Source organism: Capra hircus, chromosome 14 (assembly GCF_001704415.2).
Source record: "Capra hircus breed San Clemente chromosome 14, ASM170441v1, whole genome shotgun sequence".
NCBI lineage: Eukaryota > Metazoa > Chordata > Mammalia > Artiodactyla > Bovidae > Capra > Capra hircus.
Window position 1 is genome coordinate 58,876,709 of NC_030821.1, and position 19,289 is coordinate 58,895,997.

General features: G+C 44.2%; 1 protein-coding gene across 4 annotated transcripts in view; it reads right to left on the minus strand.

Annotated features, from left to right (window-relative positions):
• LYN (LYN proto-oncogene, Src family tyrosine kinase) overlaps positions 1-19,289 on the minus strand; it is a 106,326-nt gene that overhangs the window by 40,476 nt on the left and 46,561 nt on the right. For 2 of the 4 annotated variants that reach the window (XM_018058501.1, XM_018058502.1), the window contains exons 2-4: positions 6,505-6,578; positions 2,814-2,859; positions 1,571-1,676 (exon numbers count right to left, since the gene is read on the minus strand). In XM_018058501.1, the coding sequence (XP_017913990.1) occupies positions 1,571-1,676; positions 2,814-2,859; positions 6,505-6,573 (221 nt within the window). In that variant the 5' untranslated portion in view covers positions 6,574-6,578. Of the gene's footprint in view, positions 1-1,570; positions 1,677-2,813; positions 2,860-6,441; positions 6,579-19,289 lie in introns of all 4 variants that reach the window. The other 2 variants (XM_018058499.1, XM_018058500.1) reach the window with 1 other exon arrangement.

Below are 19,289 nucleotides of genomic sequence, written 5' to 3' on the forward strand. Positions count from 1 at the left end.
GAGGGCATGGCAAACCACTCCAGTATTCTTGCCTGGAGAATTCCAAGGAGAGAGGAGTCCATGGGGTCACAAAGAATTGGATACAACTGAACGACTAACACTTTCACTTTTCACACTTACAGAAATGGGAGTCAAGGGAATAAAAGGGCATAGTTCTTAAGTTATAAACGCCTTTGTTGAAATAGCTAGTGTCCATAGGCTGATGCCATGGGACAAAAAAGAAAACCATAAATCAGTCCCAAGCAGATGAGCCTCATTACCACCTCGCATCTCCTGCGAGAGGCATGGAGCCAGGGAAGGAGTTGGGGAAGGAGGAACGGATGGGTCGCCAATGGATGAGCCTCAGCTGTGTCCCCGTCAGGTTCCCACACCCAGATGGGACCCTCATCTGGCAAGACATGAAGGACAATTACAACTGGCACTCGGCTGTGGTACACTACACGCCTGTGCCATATTTATAAAAGGCACACACACACATAAGCCATTTCTGGTTTCTAAGCGAGACACTAAGATACAGAGTTGAAGTGACTTGTCATGGTCACACAGCGATCAAGTGGCAAGGACAGAATGAGGCTCAAGTTCACATTCAGCCAGTAATGGACAACCCCTCTCAGCTACTCAACACCTTATACTTAATAAGGGCCTCTCTCCTCCAGCCAATGAAGGGTCTCCTGTTGGCAGGCCAAGGTGATGCTATATGAGGAGTAGTAGAATTACTGAAGTTCCTTATTCTCAGCTCAGTCCTGAGCCCTGTGAGTCAACCTGGAGGGGTCAAGAAAACGATGTCCAAGCATCTTCACAGAAGCACTAAGTGCTGAGCAGGGGCTTTCCCGGAGATGACCGCTGCCTCGGTGCCCCACCCTGATGACTCACACCCAGTTGGACCCATACACTCAGTGTGAATTTGAGGAAAATAACAAAGTAAAAATGGCATTAAAAGAACATGCAGGGACTTCCCTGGTGGTTCAACGGTTAGGAATCCACCCACCAATGCAGGGGACACGGTGCGGATCCCTGGTCTAAGAACTTAGATCCACGTGGCTGGAGGCAATGAAGCCCACCCGCCACAACTAGAGAGCCCGTATCCTGCAACTACTGAAGCCTGTTACACTCTAGAGCCCATGCTCTGCAACAAGAGAAGTCGCTGCAGTGAGAAGCCGCTGCAGTGAGAAGCCTGTATACTGCAACTAGAGAGTCGCCCCTGCTCACGGCAACTAGAGAAAGCCAGAGAGCAGCAACAGAGACCCAGCACAGTCAAGAATAAATTTTAAAAACATTAAAAAAAAGAAATGCAAATTCTACATAGATCTAAGCCTCTTAAGGCAGCACAGATGGATAAGGAAAGACAATGGTGTTTGGTTTCAAAGGAAAAACTCTTGGGAACTGCTCACAGTAAAGCCGAGGAGGAAAATTCCTCAGGCCCTGCTCCTTTTGGCAGCAACAAGGCTGGAGTTCCATGCCCACCCCCAGAGGGGTGTCTGCCATGCTGTGCCACTGGCGGCCAAGCCCGAGGAGGGGGATAGGCTTCGGGACTTGGTGCCATAGAAGAGGGACATCCGGTTGCACTTACTGCTCCAGGACTTTCATCTTCTCCCCTTTCTTGAAGGACAAGTCGTCTGGGTGGATGCCATCGTACGGATACAATGCGATCACGATGTCCCCTTGCTCCTCTGGATCTGAAAATGAACAAGGCGAGCAAAGACGTTTAAGAATCCACAGCAGAATGTTTAAAATGGATAACCAACAAGGACTGATTGCATGGCACAGGGAACTCTGCTCAATGTCATGTGGCAGCCTGGAGGGGAGGAGAGTTTGGGGGAGGATGGATACATGTATACCTATGGCTGAGTTCCTTCACTGTTCACCTTCCCTGTTCGCAACATGGTTCATCGGCTATACCCCAATACAAAATATAAAGTTTTTTTTAAAAAAAGAATCCACAGCAGAAATGTTGTAACAGCTTGTCATGGGGCACAGAGTGCAGGGATATACTGAGGAAACAGGCAGCTGGAAAGAGGACCTGTTTTCCTCCCAGATGGCTCGGGGTCCACATGGTCCATGGCTGGCCACACGCTGTACACACTGGTACAGTGTCTGTCATCTCAAATCATAGAGACCTATGACCTCAATGACTTCCAGCTCTAGGTTGAAAATGTGATGCCCCTGTGCTCACAGCAGCATTGTTTACAGACGTTAGAAGGGGAAAACCATCCGAAGACACTGTGTATACATACCACAGAATAAAGGAAGCAAAATTCGGACACCTGCTACCACATGGATGAACCTTAAAGACATTATGCTAAGTGACAGAAGTCAGCCGCAAAGGACAAATACCATTTGATTCCACTTAGGCGAGATCCCCAGAGCCGTCAAACTCATAGAGACAGAAAGTAGAATAGGGGGTACCAGGGGCCGGGAGGATGGGGGATGGGAGTTTGCGTTTGATGGGCACAGAGTTTGTTTGAGATGATGGAAAGTTCATCATCCCAGATGGAGAGATGGATGGATGGAGGTGATGGCTGCACAAAAATGAGAAAGTAGTTAATGTTACTGACCTGAACACTTTCATGGCTAAAATGATAAATTCTATGTTATGTCTATTTTTCCACAATTAAAAAAAAATCGGAGACACATAGTTTTTCAAGGCAGAAGCCTAGTGTGTCTCCCTTTGCCTGGCAAAGCAATAAAAGTATCATTTTCTACCTCACCCTGCCGCCTGCCCCCACAAAATCAACAAAAACACCCAGGACAACTACTTTACAGAGACTTGAACAGTAAAGAAAAGAAACTACCATGGCGTTATGAAAACATACCTTTAGTCTGAAACCTCTGTCCTGGTAAAAGCTGAGAGTCTGGAACCTAAGAGAGAATATTCATCAGAAAAATATTTTCTGTGTTTAGCATTTTATGCTTACATTCACACTGTATGTTATGTCATTTTTGAACAGAAGCAAATAGGGTTTAGATTTGTTAATTTATTAAGCCAGAAAGAAGAGGAGTGCAGAGGAACAGTCCTGCGGAGCTGTATTCTGATCCTTGCCCCCCGCCCCAAACACTGAAGGGCTTTTCCTTCTTCAGCAGCCACTGGCCTGGGGGTGACAGGACATTCTGAGCCGCTGCTGAGCCAATCGGCTCCCTCCCCTTGATTCAGTACCAGAGCCCAAGTATCCTTAGGAGTGGCGGTTTGCTCAGCTCCATGGTGATGCTTCCCAATTCTCCAGCCTTCTATGCAGATGGCAAGGAGTTGACCTGCAGGCAGGTGATGGGGCTTTGGGATCAGCTTTCTTATTCCCTGGGCTGCTTCTTTCTGCCCAGAAGCAAGTGATGAGCTGGGCTTTCAGCAGCCATGGATACCAGTGACCAGAGACAGCAGAGCAGAAGATGGAGAGCGGTCCTAGGGGCCACCTGGGTCCTTGGTGACCTTGTGGAACTGCCACCCAGGCCAGGACTGCTGATCTTCACTTTTCCCAGACTTGTTTTAAAAGCTGCTGTAAGGGCTTGGTCACTGGCAGCTGAGAACAAGTCCTAACAGATCCAGGCTTCCTGTGGCTGACCCCGATTCTGCTATGGGGACAGATGGCATCCCTGTTATTTTAGCTTGGAGCTGAATGATCAGGAAGTGCCTGGTGGTACAAAAGGCCACCCCAATCACCTTGGAAATCAAATTCCTTTTTCCTTCGTTGACATGGGGAGGATGTGTGAGACTTCCCGGGTTTTATTGTGTTTCTCTTTGATTAACGTGATTGAATGGAATATGAACCAAAACAGCTTGTACTGAAATTTAAATTTCTGATGGAAGTCAGCCCATCAAATCTCCAGGGGCGGGGAGCAGGGGATTACGTTTTTCTGGTTCAGAAACTCTTGGCTCCGGATGACCTTTCAATACTTATTTCAAGGAGTTCTATACTGATTTTTAAACTCATTCAGATTTGCATAATTAGAATGTATGATCAATTTTAAAGGAGTTAGAGGAAACAATTAGAAGATGAGAGACTGATTAAATCATTCTGAGAGCAGCAAGCTGATTTTCAAATGTCAAAGAGTCCTTAATTGACAAATGATTGAACACATTCTTCAGAAGGCCAAAACATATGTATAGACCTCATCTGTCACCACTCTCCTTCTCTAAAATGTCTTTTCCTTAGAGTGTTATTGAATTTGTGTCAGTTCGGCCTTGCTGTCACACAATACAGCCTGTAATCAATCCAGGGGTGTGTTTCGGGCACATCTGGCTGGAACTGAATGTTATCCATGGAATAAGGCCCAAATGCCCAGTTACAAACCAGGGCACCTGTGACCAGAGAAGGTGGAGTGTGCTGCGCTCCGGGGGTGCATGAGGGAACTGAGAGATTTCAAACATGCTTCCTACTTCTGCTTTCGAACTTATCTTTTAACCTTTACTCTTGGCAAGAGGAAAAATGGTGTGTAAGTTTGTACTGGTCTCCTTTGCTTTTCTGAATGAAGGACGTCTTCTTTCATTACATTAACAAAAAATGGGGGATTGTAAACCATGTAAAATCTACAGCCCATGACACTAGAAAAAGTCAGGTCCTTTTTATGACACCTTTGAAGTCTATAACGAGAAAATTATCTGTGACTCCAAGTCCTTGTATCATTTCATTTTCTGTTAGTCATATTTCCATAGCATAGCTCCACATCTATACCTATTTATGTGATGTCTTTTTGAATATTATGTTTATAGGTATTCATAACTAAATTATAAAACTTATTAATAATCTTGTACATTTTGAGTTTCTGTTATAAAACTACAACATTTAAAAAATCTTTTTCTTTATTTTTGGCTGTGCTGGGTCTTCATTGCTGTGCATGGGCCTTCTCTAGTTACGGGGTTACTCTCTAGCTGCAGTGTACAGGCTTCTCAGTGCAGCGGCTTCTCTTGAGCACAGGTTCTAGGCCCACAGGCTTAACTGCCCTGTGGCATGGGGGTCCTTCTGGACAGGGTATCAAATCCATGTTCCCTGCATTGGCAGGAGGACTCTTAACCAGTGACCACCAGGGAAGTCCACAATGTTTTTCTTAAATTTCTTTTTTGGTTGTGCACCACAGCCTATGGGATCTTAGTTCCCCAGCCAGGGATCAAACCCTTGCCCCCTGCATTGGAAGCACAGAGTCTTAAAAACTGGACTGCCAGGGAAGTTCCTAAAATTAACGTTAATTTATCTGTCTAGAAATATGTAGGGAATTAACAGCATAATGTACTCACTTTTCATCTCTACTTTTTTGCAAGAATGCCAACACCGACTTACTAATCTCAATAATGACATGTGACCTTGACACACACCATACCTGCAGGATAAGGGCGAACGTGGGGGAGGGGGCTGGTACAGGGAGTGACAACAATGGTATACTTCTAGAATGCCAAGGCATTTAAAAACATGTCAGATTAGAGAAACAATGAAAACTCTTAATGAAGGCATTTGGACTCATGTGGAATAAGCTGCTTTCAGCTTAAACGCTGAAACACTGGTTTCCATAAAAACCAGGCAATGGGGGATGTACATATATACAGTGAGCAAACAGAAAGGACCTAAGATCTGAAGTAAAGTGCATTTAAGGTTGTAATTATCCAAAGCTCTGTTCCTTTCTTCCATGAAATGTGGTATTAGTTCTTTGCCAAGCATTTCTCAAACACATCAGAGAGCACATCCATCATGTAAAAATGCTGGTACAGATATTTGTCCTAGGTTAGAAGGCTTTAATCTTTTAATTCTCTATAATAAGTCATGACAACTTCAGTGTTCATACTAGTTTGAATTAATTGAAGAGCAACATGATGGGATAAAGTATGATGGCTACCCTGGTGGCTTAGCGGTAAAAAATATGCCTGCCAACGTGGGAGACACAGGTTTGATCCCTGGGTCAGGAAGATCCTCTGAAGAAGGAAATGGCAACCCATTCCGGTATTTTTGCCTGGGAAATCTCATGGACAGAGGAGCCTGGTGGGCTATGGTCCATGGGGTCTCGAAGAGCTGGACGTGACTGGGCGACTAAACAACAACACCATCTACCAAAGGGCATATTAGCACCTATTTTGGCTTCCGACTAGAATTCAGCATTTCCTTCTGCTTCCAGACCACTAATCTTATTGCCCATCCTAAGTCACACAAGCTCATATACATGTCTTTACATATAAAGAGAGGGTATTTGTACCAGTGACAGGAAAGGTGATAATTGCCACACATAAGAAGGTGACCAAAGGCCCCTTTATTGTACATTAAGTGGCCTGGTTGTCTCGAATATATTTATAAACTCTTTAAAGGATTAAGTTACAAAGTATATCAAAAATTATTCGAGGCCCAAGTAATTAACATGGTTTTTTTTTTGTTTTTTGGCGTGCACATGGTACAGATTTGGAGTTTAAATTACGCAGCCATGTTTTGATCCTGCCGTGGGAACGCTCCCCTGAGACTATCTACTTACTGGCCTTTGGTGTTTATTGGACGTTGGATCTCTCACATAAATAGTTCGGTCAGTATTACGTACTGGTTGCGTCTTCAAATCTACTCCATCGTCATTCAGATTGTCTTTCCTTTTTGACTTTATACATCCCATAGTTCCTGTTGGAATACAAAAGCAACGGCATCGTTTTACCATTCCAGAACTGGCTTCCAGCCACCGAAGCTTCTCCATTAATAGAGAGAAGGTAACAGCGACTCAACAACAGCAAGCACACTTCTAGTCTTCATCGCTGACGATTTAACCAAGCCAAAGGGGTGAAGACCGTTCACAAGCTAGGTGCTTGTTCATAATCTGTTCACTCATTCATTCAACAACCATTCATTGAGCATCGATTTTACGTCAGCATGAATTCCTGCCCTACAGACACTCCTGTTCTTGTGGTGAAGATGCGTGAATTAAAACAACAATGTGACGTGGCAGGTCAACGACAGAGGATGCACAGGACATAGGAAAGGACACTGACCTCAGGCAAGAGGAAAAGGATGTGGGCAGGGGAAGTGTCCTGATGGAAACGCTTCGAGTCAGAATGGGAGTGATGTCAGCTACGTGGCAGAGTCAGTAAAGGGATTCCAGGAAGAGACAACTTCACATGCAAAGTACTGGCCCCGGGAACACGGTCCCTTCGGGGAACTAGTTCAAGTCAAACCCTTCAGGGAACAAGTAGGGAAGTCCAAGAGTTGGGCTGGAGGGGGAGGCATGGCTGAAGACAAATGTCACTGGGCAAGGTGAAGTGAGGGGACCTGGGGCTTCAAAGGCAAACATGATGAAGAGCCAGGAAGCATAAAGGGTGGCTCCAACCTTATGTGGTTTGGGGCCTGGGACAATGGTGGTGGCCTTCACGGAGACTGGAATCAAAGAGGAGACACAGGTATGGAGAATAGATGCTTGTAGGAACACCCACACGATCACATCTGTAGACGTCCCAGTGAGACGCGTGAGTGTGGAAAACAGGAGAGATGTCAGAGCCAGAGGCACAGAGGGTGCCGCCAGCCAGCTTAAGGCTTCAGGAGAGACACCTCGGCAGAAGGGGGCTTGAGCATAACCAGTGAGACAGACGGAACCACCCTTCTAAAGGCTAAACTCTTATCTGTCTATTCAGTTATACTAGGATGTGTAGAGTGCCACCCAAAGCAAACTGGGAACTTAGATCTAAAGGCAACTTTAAAACTGAAATTGGATATGACTATTCCTCACAGCACAGCCTCATGGTCAAATTTATACATTAAAGACAAAACAAAATCTGTATGCACTCCACTACAAGGTTCGGGAGGGTGGTGTTCCCAAACCTAAAGGCACACGAGAATCGCCTAGGTTCACAGAGCAGATTCCCTGGACACAGTCCAGGAAGTTCTCCAGGGGCACAGTGGGGTGGGCACTCCAATGTGACTGTCATTCTCAGGCACTGCCAAAGGGGACCCCTGCCCAGAACATCACAGAACAAGGACGGTTTCACGTGGGGAAGGCGGGTGATGGGAGTTAGGAACTCCTCCTAGAGGAGGAATGGGTCAAAAAAGCCTCAGAAGCTCATCCCCATTGCCCCGGCTCGGCCTGCCTTTGGTCCCACAGGCATCAGCGACCACCGCCTTGTTTATCTTCTCATTGGCTGACATAGGAAGCCTCTGAAGACGGTCACGCCTCTTGCTGAAACTAGCGAGCTGTAGTTCCCAAAATAAAGGGGAAGCAAGTATTTCTTTGACTCAAAACAGCACAGTATTTTTTTTTCTTTCATGTGCTAAAGTTTCTGAAATGGGATGGGTTTTCTAGTTGATCTGTAAATAAACAGGGGAGCTCTTTTTTGACCCATCCCACCTCCACCCCTACTCCTACCCTTCAAAAAAAAATGTGTTTTTAACTTATTCGCATCAAAATGGGGCTGCATGAAGGAGGGAATTTGGTATTGGAAAAGGCCAACCCTAGTGGACACCAGTGGCTCCCTGAACTGTGAAAGGAGCAGCCCAGCGGGTCCCCAGGACACACACATCCCTCGTCTGTGCACCTCTCCCCAGGATGTTTCCCGGGGGCCCACTTGTCTCCCTAGACCCTCCCAGACTCTAACACACTCCAGTTCTGTCTTTTTTCCAGATCTGGACCCAAATGTTGCCTCCTCAGATCTTCCGAAGCAGACAGGCTGGGCTCCCAGCCTGTTTCTTCTCTGTAATACCACTCCGAGCAGGTGCTCCACGAGGGTTCATGGAAAGAAGGGATGTACCAAGTGCTCAGGCTGCTGCACTCTGGGCTTCCAGCGTGCTCATCCCAGCCCCTCCCGCTCAAGACAGACAAGGAAAGGGAAAGGGGACATCCCTGCCCCAGCCGTTGTTGTTGTATTGGAGATAGAGGCATAGAGACCTGTAGAACTAACTATTAGTTCATAGGAAACAGAGGATAAAGGGTCAGAATAATCAGACAGGTCCATGATGTGTCAAAAGGTGAATGAGCTTTGAATGAACAGGTGAGTGGGGGAGGACACGCGGTGGGGATCATTGGAGATATCTGAAAACACGTGAACTTGATCCCAGGGGATTACACATTTCATCGATGTGATATGGTACTGTGGTCATGCAGGGGAAGGTCCACATCTGAGAGGATGCTCATGAGGCGGGTAGGGATGTGGGCTCGGGGTATCTGCCAGCTGTCAACATTTTCACCAAAACGAAAAAGAAAAAAGGGGGACAAGGGAGCAAGAGGAGGGGACAAATGTGGCAAAATAGCTTAAAAAAAAATTAGTGACTCTAGGTGAGGATTTTTTTTTCTGTAGATTTGACATTTTCAAAATAAAAAGTCAGAAAAGGGAGAACATAGAAGGACAGTATAAATGACTTTATGCCAAAAAATTCCCAGGAAAATATTAGCTACCCCTGTAGTGTGTGCGTGTGCACACACATTTGTGTGTGAAGGCAGATATGATTAGAAAGTCACTTTGTAGGTGTTAGTGATATGGCACAGACTGGGGAATTGGTGGTTTGGTCCTCTGAAGGGGTGATGGCAATCGTCTGAAGGCCGTGGCCATGGGAAGGAAAACAGAGAATGAAAATAAAAAGTGGGAGGATGTGTGAGGGGTCGTCTAATCTGCAGTATTATTTATTTATGCATATTTCATGATTTCCCTCTCCCCATCACATGGGCTTCCCTGGTGGTTCAGATGACAAAGAATCCGCCTGCAGTGCAGGAGACCTGGGTTCAATCCCTGGGTTGGGAAGCCCCCCTAAAGAAGGGAATGGCAACCCACTCCAGTATTCTTGCCCGGAAAATTCCAAGGAAAGAGGAGCTTGGCGAGCTACAGTTCATGGGGTCACAAAGAGTCAGATACCACCGAGTAACTTTCATTTTTCATCACACAGATAACTGAGACACCCATGTGCACACTGGAGACGAAAACCCTAACCCACTACCACTGAGCTTTGAGTTTGGGTCCCTGCAGTTCAAACATTCCAGCAAAAGAGCTCAGAGAGCATCCTGTTGCATCAGAGGATAAACACTGCCAGGTCTTCAATTCTTTTCACTGAGCCACGGTACCAGAAAAACACAAAACCCAGTGCACTCCCAACAAAAACTAAGAGCCCAGTTACACGTTTGCAAGTGACAGGAGCTACGCTTTATAAGCATTTACACCTCAGTATTTATTTTTCAATTAAATATCTGTAATTTTCTGAGCATCTCATCTAATCCTTGAAGAAACCCCATGACCCAGGTATTATTAATCCCATTTTACAGAGGAGTAAATGGAGGCATGGAGAGATTACATGACTGGCCTCAAACCATCACACAAGGGAACGGTGGACTCACATAGCTTTCACCTGAAGTACGTGCTTTTTTTTCCTTACCCTTTTGCCAAACAATGGCTATTTTGAAACGTGTTTTATCTCATTATTAATGATGCTAAAGACACTGTTCTTTATAGCCTGCTTCTTTCTCAAAAAGGATTTGAAATGCTTTTACCAAAAAGTGAGTTTAACAAATTGGAAACAGAAAACTCTAGGCGAGGAAAAGAAGACAAGGCAAATGTGGATCCAGATTTGCAGTAGGAGCTTTCCGGCAGGAAGAGCCAGAGCCGGCATCACAGGGCGCTCTCCTGGGAGAAAGGAAGCCGACCTGGGTCCACAGTGGACGGGCACGCCCCGGCATAAATTTCTAAAGTTTCATAGGATGGGCTTCACTTAAAGTGCTGTTGGCAATGTCCTTGATATTTCTTTCTTAACAGTAAATGAAGGCACATTTTACATGTGGACTCTCGTTCAGTTGTTCAGTCATGTCTGATTCTTTGTGACCCCATGGACTGCAGAACATCAGGCTGCGCTGTCCTTCACCATCTCCCGGAGTTGGCTCAAACTCATATCCATTGAGTCAGTGATGCCATCCAACCGTCTCATCCTCTGTTGACCCCTTTTCCTCCTGCTCTCAATCTTTCCCAGCAGATATGAATTAATCATGATAATACCTGAGGGCCTCACATGCAAATACACCCCTAGGATGTTGTTCATCATAGAAGTTCAAGTAGATGGTCTAACCAGACGCAGACAGCAGGTGACCCTCTGTCACAAAGGGACCTCCACCAACATATCCAGAAATCAGGATTGGGCGACTTTTCTGTACAGACGTTCACTGGGGCAAATATCCATTAGTGGTGCCTCATCCTCACTGAAGGGCCTTCGAATACCAAAATCTTTGTTTAAAAAAGAAAAACCGGAAGAAACTCTGGGATAAAAGGCTAATTATGACTCCTCGTTTATCATCAGGCTGCTCATGGTCAGATCAAATAATGTCCCACAGTTATCGACATGCTCAGCAAGGAAGCAGCTGTCCACCTGGAATTGCACTTCTGAAAGGCTGTTCTTTTTCCTCTCTCTCCAGCTTTTTTTTTTTTTTTTTACAATCTTATTGATTTACTGGCTTTGCTGGGTCTTCACTGCAGCATGTGGGCCTCTCTAGCTGCAGTGCTTGGGCTTAATGGCCCTGTGGCAAGTGGGATCCTAGCTTCCCGACCAGGGCTCAAACCCCCATTCTCTGCATTGGAGGGTAGGTTCTTTACCAGTGGATCACCAGGAAAGTCTTTCTCTCCAGCTTTATTGAGATATAATTGACATACACCACTGTATAAGTTTAAGGTGTACAATGTGATGCTTTGATATGCTTTCATACTGTGAAACGGTTACCTCAAAACAGTTAACACATTCATCACTTCACATTTTTAGGCGTTTTTGTTATTGTTTGTTTGTTTTTTATGGTGAAAACTTGTAGAGAATTTGTTCTTTAGATATGCTTACACAGAGCAAAAGGATGTTCATACTGGTGTTATTTATATGACAGACACACAATTTAGATGTCCATCAATAGGGGTTGTGTTGTTGTGTGTTAGTTGTTTAGTTATGTCTGACTCTTTGTGACCCCATGCGCTGTAGCCTGCCAGGCTCCTCTGTCTATTTCGTTCTCCAGGCAAGAATACTGGAGTGGGTTGCCATTCCCTGCTCTAGGGGATCTTCCCAATCCAGGAATTGAACCCAGGTTTCCTACATTGCAGGCAGATTCTTTACCATCTGATCCACCAGGGAAGCCTGATAGGGGAGAGTTCATTAAATTAAGCCGAACTAACATATTACATCACATGGATCACAGCCTTGTCTAACTCAGTGAAACTAAGCCATGCCGTGTAGGGCCACCCAAGATGGATGGGTTATGGTGGAGAGTTCTGACAAAATGTGGTCCACTGGAGAAGGGAATGGCAAACCACTTCAGTATTCTTGCCTTGAGAACCCTATGAAAGCAGAAGGAGAGGGGGATGACAGAGGATGAGATGGTTGGATGGGATCACCAACTCAATGGACATGAGTTTGGGTAAACTCTGGGAGTTGGTGATGGACAGGGAAGCCTGGTGTACTGTGGTACATGGGGTCGCAAAGAGTCAGACACAACTGAGCAATTAAACTGAACTGAACTGAGCATATTATAAGAGTGAGGCGGGTTAAAAAGAGAGATTTGCATAACTTGGATGCTCTTGACCACCAATCATTATGAATTGAAAAAAATTCATATATCCATCAATTTATGTAATCAATCAGCACACACACACACGCGTGTGCACGTGCACACATCCATATATAATTAATGTGCACAGAAAATAGTCTGAAAGGATCCCACCATCATGTTGCTTAGGTTCTGAAGTCCACTTGTAAGATGCAACAGTCCATAAGGAAATTTTCTCTTAAAAATGTCTAAGGAAGGGAGTTTCCTGGTGGCCTAGTGGTTAGGACTTGGCGCTGTCACTGTGGTTACTCGGGTTCCATCCCTGGCCCAGGAACTGAGATCCCACAAGCCCCACGGTACAGCCAAAATGTATATAGTTTTAAAATTTCCTAAGGAAGACAACACAATTTGCAAAATATTCTGGAGAAAAGAACTGTGAAGTCAGATTGCTAAACTCAATCCTGAACCCCTCAATTATTAACTGTGTGATCTTGGCAAGCAACCTAACCTCTGGGCTTCAGTTTCCTTCTGAAAAAAATAGAGATCACTTCATCTAGCTCATCAGTTTGTTATGAGGGTGACGTGCCTTAAATCAGTAATATTTGTAAAGTGCTTAGAAGTGTACTTAAGCAGCGCATAGTAAGAGCTATATACATCTCTGCTAAATAATACATAAATAAATGTAGCCCAAAGGCTAGGTTTCCCTCCATTACTGGGAGAGAGAGAATTCGTGATGAGAAGCATAAGGAAACCCCATTTCACCCCAAAGAGGGACCCGCAGCAGCACACTTCCCAAATCAGCTTCTGGCTGGCACATGCCCCACTTCAGTTCAGTTCAGTTCAGTCACTCAGTCGTGTCCGACTCTTTTCGACCCCATGAATCGCAGCACGCCAGGCCTCCCTGTCCATCACCAACTCCCGGAGTTCACTCAGACTCACATCCATCGAGTCAGTGATGCCATCCAGCCATCTCATCCTCTGTCGTCCCCTTCTCCTCCTGCCCCCAATCCCTCCCAGCATCAGAGTCTTTTCCAGTGATCAACTCTTCGCATGAGGTGGCCAAAGTGCTGGAGTTTCACTTACACCTTCTAAATGGAGCTTTTCTCCCCTCTCCCTCCTCCCCTCTGTTAGGCAAGGTAACCTAGACGTCAGGTCACTCTGTTGTCTACTTTTTTTAAAAAAATTATATTTATTTAGTTTTGGCTGTGCTGAGTCTTTGTGGCTGCATGGGCTTTTCTCTAGTTGCTGGGAGCTGGGGCCAGTCTCCAGTTGCCATGCTCGGGCTTCTCACTGTGGTGGCTTCTCACTGTGGTGGCTTCTCTTGTTGTGGGCGCTCAGACTTCAGTAGTTGCAGCTTGAGGGCTCGGTAGTTGTGGCTCCCGGGCCCTAGAGCACAGGCTCAATAGTTGTGGTGCACGGGCTGAGTAGCTACGCAGCATGTGGGATCTGCCTTGATCAGCGATCAAATCCATGTCTCCTGCGTTGGCAGGTGAATCCTTTACCACTGAGCCACCAGGGAAGCCCTGCTGTCCACTTTAATAACATGATGATGTGAACATAAATGTGCGTATTCAGTTCAGCTCAGTCGCTCAGTCATGTCTGACTGTCTGCGACCCCATGGACTGCAGCACGCCAGGCTTCCCTGTCCATCACCAACTCCCAGAGCTTACTCAAACTCATGTCCATCGAGTCGGTGATGCCATCCAACCATCTCATCCTCTGTTGTCCCCTTCTCCTCCTGCCCCCAATCCCTCCCAACATCAGGGTCTTTTCCACCGAGTCAACTCTTTGCATGAGGTAGCCACAGTATTGGAGTTTCAGCTTCAGCATCAGTCCTTCCAAAGAAATCTCAGGGTTGATCTCCTTCAGAATGGACTGGTTGGATCTCCTTGCAGTCCAAGGGACTCTCAAGAGTCTTCTCCAATACCATAGTTCAAAAGCATCAATTCTTCAGTGCTCAGCTTTCTTTATAGTCCAACTCTCATATCCATATAAGACTACTGGAAAAACCATAGCTTTGACTAGATGGACCTTTGAGGGGAAGGAATTCTGCAATGAAAGAGGTTCCTGAGCTTGGATTTATATAATATACCATTCAGGTAATATTTTGTTTTTCACCATACGTTTCACAAATTTAAAAGATATTCCATCATGTCCATTTCAGCCTGAAGTTCATATAAATTCACCTCTCAGCTATAGAAAGATTTTAAAATCACCAATTTCTCCTATTCTGAGAGCTAAAAGAAATAAAAACAGGAAATTGGATTGCTACTTCCCCTATAAAATCTGAACCCACATTTTAACAGCTATTTCACACATTTATGTTCAGAATCCTAGATCTTAAAGTCAAAAAACAAAGCTACTAGAATTTAACCCCTGAGAACATAAATTTCTCGCCTTTATAAAGTGCTACCAAAGAAATTGGTTTTTTTTTTTGCTTTGTTTTGTTTTTATTATGACAGCATTTTCTTTTTATGATGACCGATGTATTTGCTTTCTTTAAAGACTGATGCCTTTATCCCAGCAGCCACACGGAAACTCAACAAAAACTTTTTTTTTTTTTTCACTTCACTGCATCTTCCCAGACTGAATGTGTACATTTGCACTGCGCTTTCCCAGGAGCTAGTGAATAACGTATCCAGAGGTTCTGAAGTCTCCCTCCTGGCCCACTTTGGCCTGACATTGCGAAATGTAAGTGGTCATTCTGGAGTGACCAGAAGCATCTCTAGGGCAGGAGACAGACAGCATGGGAAACGAGAGGAGGATGGGGACTTGCTTGCTCTGTGACTGGCACAGTGCAGACCAGGAAGACACTACCAGAGATGGACCCATGCCTGGTGATCAAAGGTCCCTGAGCCCAATGGCCTTGGAGCTGCACTTTCAACCACCTAAGGCCTCTTGCCTGACCGTACAAGGAGCTCACCTCCAGAAGAGCTGAGTGAGGGAGGCTCAGAAGAGAAAGGAAGCCCCAGGAACATAGGGATGGGTGCCTACGATCCCAGACAAAAGTGGTCTTGAGCTTGCAAAGCAGGTTGAGCTTGGTACCAGGATCATTCACAGGGACTCATCCCCAGGACAATTCTTATCTGGGCCACCTGGTACTGGTTATGTAGCCTGAGAGATGTACCTTGCCTGCCCAAATAGAAACCTTTCAGATGCCCTTTGACTGTTTTCCTTTTTCCTTTACTTTCAAGAATGAGACTTTGGAGGCTTTTTTAGCGATGCAAAGCCTAGGGAGGCGTTGGGATCTTTTCTCCAAACTGCTTATAAGAGAGAAAGGGGTCAGAAAAGCCTCCTGGGTGTCCTGGGGAAGGAGGGGGACAGAAGAGGAGGGAGCATCAGAATTCAACTGCATGACCAGCACCATCAATTCTAACTTAAGTAGCTGTCTTTCTCTACTATAAAGCCCCCGCTAAGGTCTAAATCACTTTAGACCGACATTACTTTTTGAACAAAGGTCCATTTAGTCACAGCTATGGTTTTTCCAGTAGTCATGTACAGATGTGAAAACTGGACCATAAAGAAGGCTGAGTGCGCAAGAATTGATGCTTTTGAACTGTGGTGCTGGAGAAGGCTCTTGAGAGTCCCTTGGACAGCAAGGAGATCAAACCAGTCAAAACAAAAGGAAATCAACCTTGAATACTCATTGGAAAGACTGACGCTGAAGTTCCAATACTTTGGCCACCTGATGTGAAGAAACGTCTCATAGGAAAAGACCCTGATGCTGGGAAAGATTTAAGACAGGAGGAGAAGGGGATAACAGAGGTTGAGATGGTTGGATGGCATCACCGACTCAATGGACATGAGTGTGCAAATTTTGGGAGAAAGAGAAGGACAGAGGAGCCTGGTGTGCTGCAGTCCACGAGTCGGACATGACTTAGTGACTAAACAACAATAGGCATTTCCACGTGTTCTAATATCAACCATTTGCTTGAGGTGGGGGATGGCTTCTTTCTCCCCAAATAACACAAGAGAAACCTGCATCTATCTACATCTTGGAAGAGAGCAGAAGAAACAAGGATAACTCTTATCTTGAAGGTGCAGTCACAATGGAAAACAGACTGTTTAAAATGGAAATAATTTGACCCCTGTTGGTCAGCTTAAGGTTGTTTTCCCACCTGCTGCTACTCAGAGTGCTGGACAGAGGAGTTAGACAATGTGAAGATTTCTTTTCCCTCCTTTTTCCTTTCTTTTTTTTTTTTTTTGCATAGTTGAACTGCAGTGTGTAAAATCTGCAAGCCTGTTTCACAGAAGATGCATCAGTTTCCGGAATTAGAGAGTGGTGATGGTTTTACAGCTCATGAGTATACTAACAGTGTATCAATAAAAAATTAATTTAGAAAAGCACTTCCCCACCCCCGCCATACTGAAATGAGAGACTCCAGTACATTATGGCTGATTCCCTCTTCATTAACTCTTCTTCAAGCCTTTGAAATAAAAATCTGACCTATTTTAATTTACTCACGTTTGCTGATGTCTTTATCCAGTTTGAAACCATTTCTTTATTTTGTGCTCTAAGACCCAGGTGTGGCTTCAGGAAGACCCGGGGATCGGGCAATGAACTATAACATCAATGTGTGGCATAAAACTGTGAACCTAACCTGACACAGAGATCTTTCGAAATAACAGTCAAATACGAAAGACAGCAAATTGACTGTGTTTTTGGAACTTTAATAATCTGGTACAATTTTTATCACTACATTAATTAGAGTGAGTCCAGAAAAGAAATGCAAGACAGTTTCAGAGGTAGATGAAATTCAAACACCTGGAGGTTTGGTGTCCAGCACAGAGAAAGTGGAAGAGAAATCTAGCTCTTGCCTGGAAGAGTGGAGAAGTGACAAAGGTGTGGGGAAGTTAGGAATCTGGGTGTCTAGCTGCAGGTCTGGCCTGGACAGTCCTGTATATGGACAAGACTAAGCCGGTCTCAGAATTCTAATCTCCTCACCATGAAATGAAATTGGTGGGTGTGGTGGGAGAGAGTATGTGATACTCTTCACCTTGATAGCAGGTAACAAGGGTCTTTAAAACATATCCACTTCTCAACAGAACGCCCACACCTCTCCCAATAAGAGATTTCTAAGAAAATAACTGGGTAGTTACACAAAGCTCTAAGAAAGGGATTTTTATTGTGAGACTGTTTGTATTATAATACCATTCAATCAGAAATAGGCTTGTTTGATGTGTAAGAAACCTAATGTCCATCAACCGACGAATGGATAAAGAATATGCGGTACACATGTGCATATATGTATACACACACCATATATGTGCAAGTGGAATATTATACATATAGAATAGAATCTTACTCAACCATAGAAAGTATGAGACAATGTCATTTACAGCAACACAAATGTACTTTGAGATGATCACACTCAGTGAAGGAAGCTAGGCAGAAACAGACAAATACCACACATCACTTATATGTGTAATCTAAAAAAAGGACACAAATGAACTTATTTACAAAACAGGAAAAGAGACATAGAAAACACACTTTATGGTTAACAAAGAAGAAAGGTGATGGACAAATTAGGAGTTTGGGAGTAACATATACACACTACTGTATATAAAATAGATAATCAACTGGATCTACTGTATAGCATAGGGAACTATACTCAGTATTTTGAAATAACTTATAATGAAAGAGAATGTAAATGTAGACTATATGTCATTGTCATTTAGTTGCTAAGTTGTGTCTGACTCTTTGTGACCTCATGGACTGCAGCCCACCAGGCTCCTCAGTCCATGGGATTTCCCAGGCAAGAATACTGGAGTGGGTTGCAGTTTCCATCTCCAGCGGATCTTCCTGACCCAGGGATAGAACCTGTGTCTTCTGCATTGGCAGGTGGATTCTTTGCCACTAAGCCACCAGGGAAGCCCATATATATATGTGTGTGTGTGTACGTGTATGTAAAACTATATATAACTGAATCGCTTTACTGTACACCTGAAACTAACACAACATAGTAAATTAACTATACTTCAATTAAAAAAAAAGAAAAACAGATTTGTTTGCCAGATAATAGGTCAATGGTTAAATAAATGGAGACTAGCTCTTGAAATTCATTTCACACAAAACCAATTCTCTGAAGATTTTCACCTTACAAGATGACAAATTTACGAAGTTTTGTATCTTTTAACTCTTTGTGTAGTGTATATAATTTCATATTTGATGTGATGTTTTAACAGCTAAAGTTTACTCCTGGTTTGTGTTAGTATTCAATAGCTTAAGGGTATAATAATTATTATCCAATGTAATTGTTTTAAAAGCTTTTGAAGATTTCTATGATGCTTTTTAAAGGAATGTTCTATTTTTAGAAACTAAGACTTGTTGAGTCTTCTTGGAACTATATTAGTCTTGTGCTTGTGTGCTCAGCCATTCAATCATCTCCGACTTTGCAACCCCATGGACTGTAGCCTATCAGGCTCCTCTGTTCATGTGATTTTCCAGCCAAGAATACTGGAGTGGGCTACCATATTAGCCTTGATTAATAGTAATTGGTAGACAAATTATTAAGAATAATTATGAGATAACTGGAAAAATTTGATCATTTATTGAATATTTGATGATAAGGAATTATAACTTTTATGTTTAATAATGGTATTAAACTTATGTTGAAAATGTGATTCTTTATCTTTTAGAGATTAAAATTGAAATATTTATGGATGTAATTTTGGAAACAGTAATTAGCTTCAGTGTAATAGGAGATATACTGGAGAAGGGAATGGCAACCCACTCCAGTATTCTTGCCTGGAGAATCCCGTGGACAGAGGAGTCTGGCGGGCTACAGCCCATGGGGTCGCAAAGAGTCGGACACGACTGAGCAACTAACACACAATGGGAGATACGAATT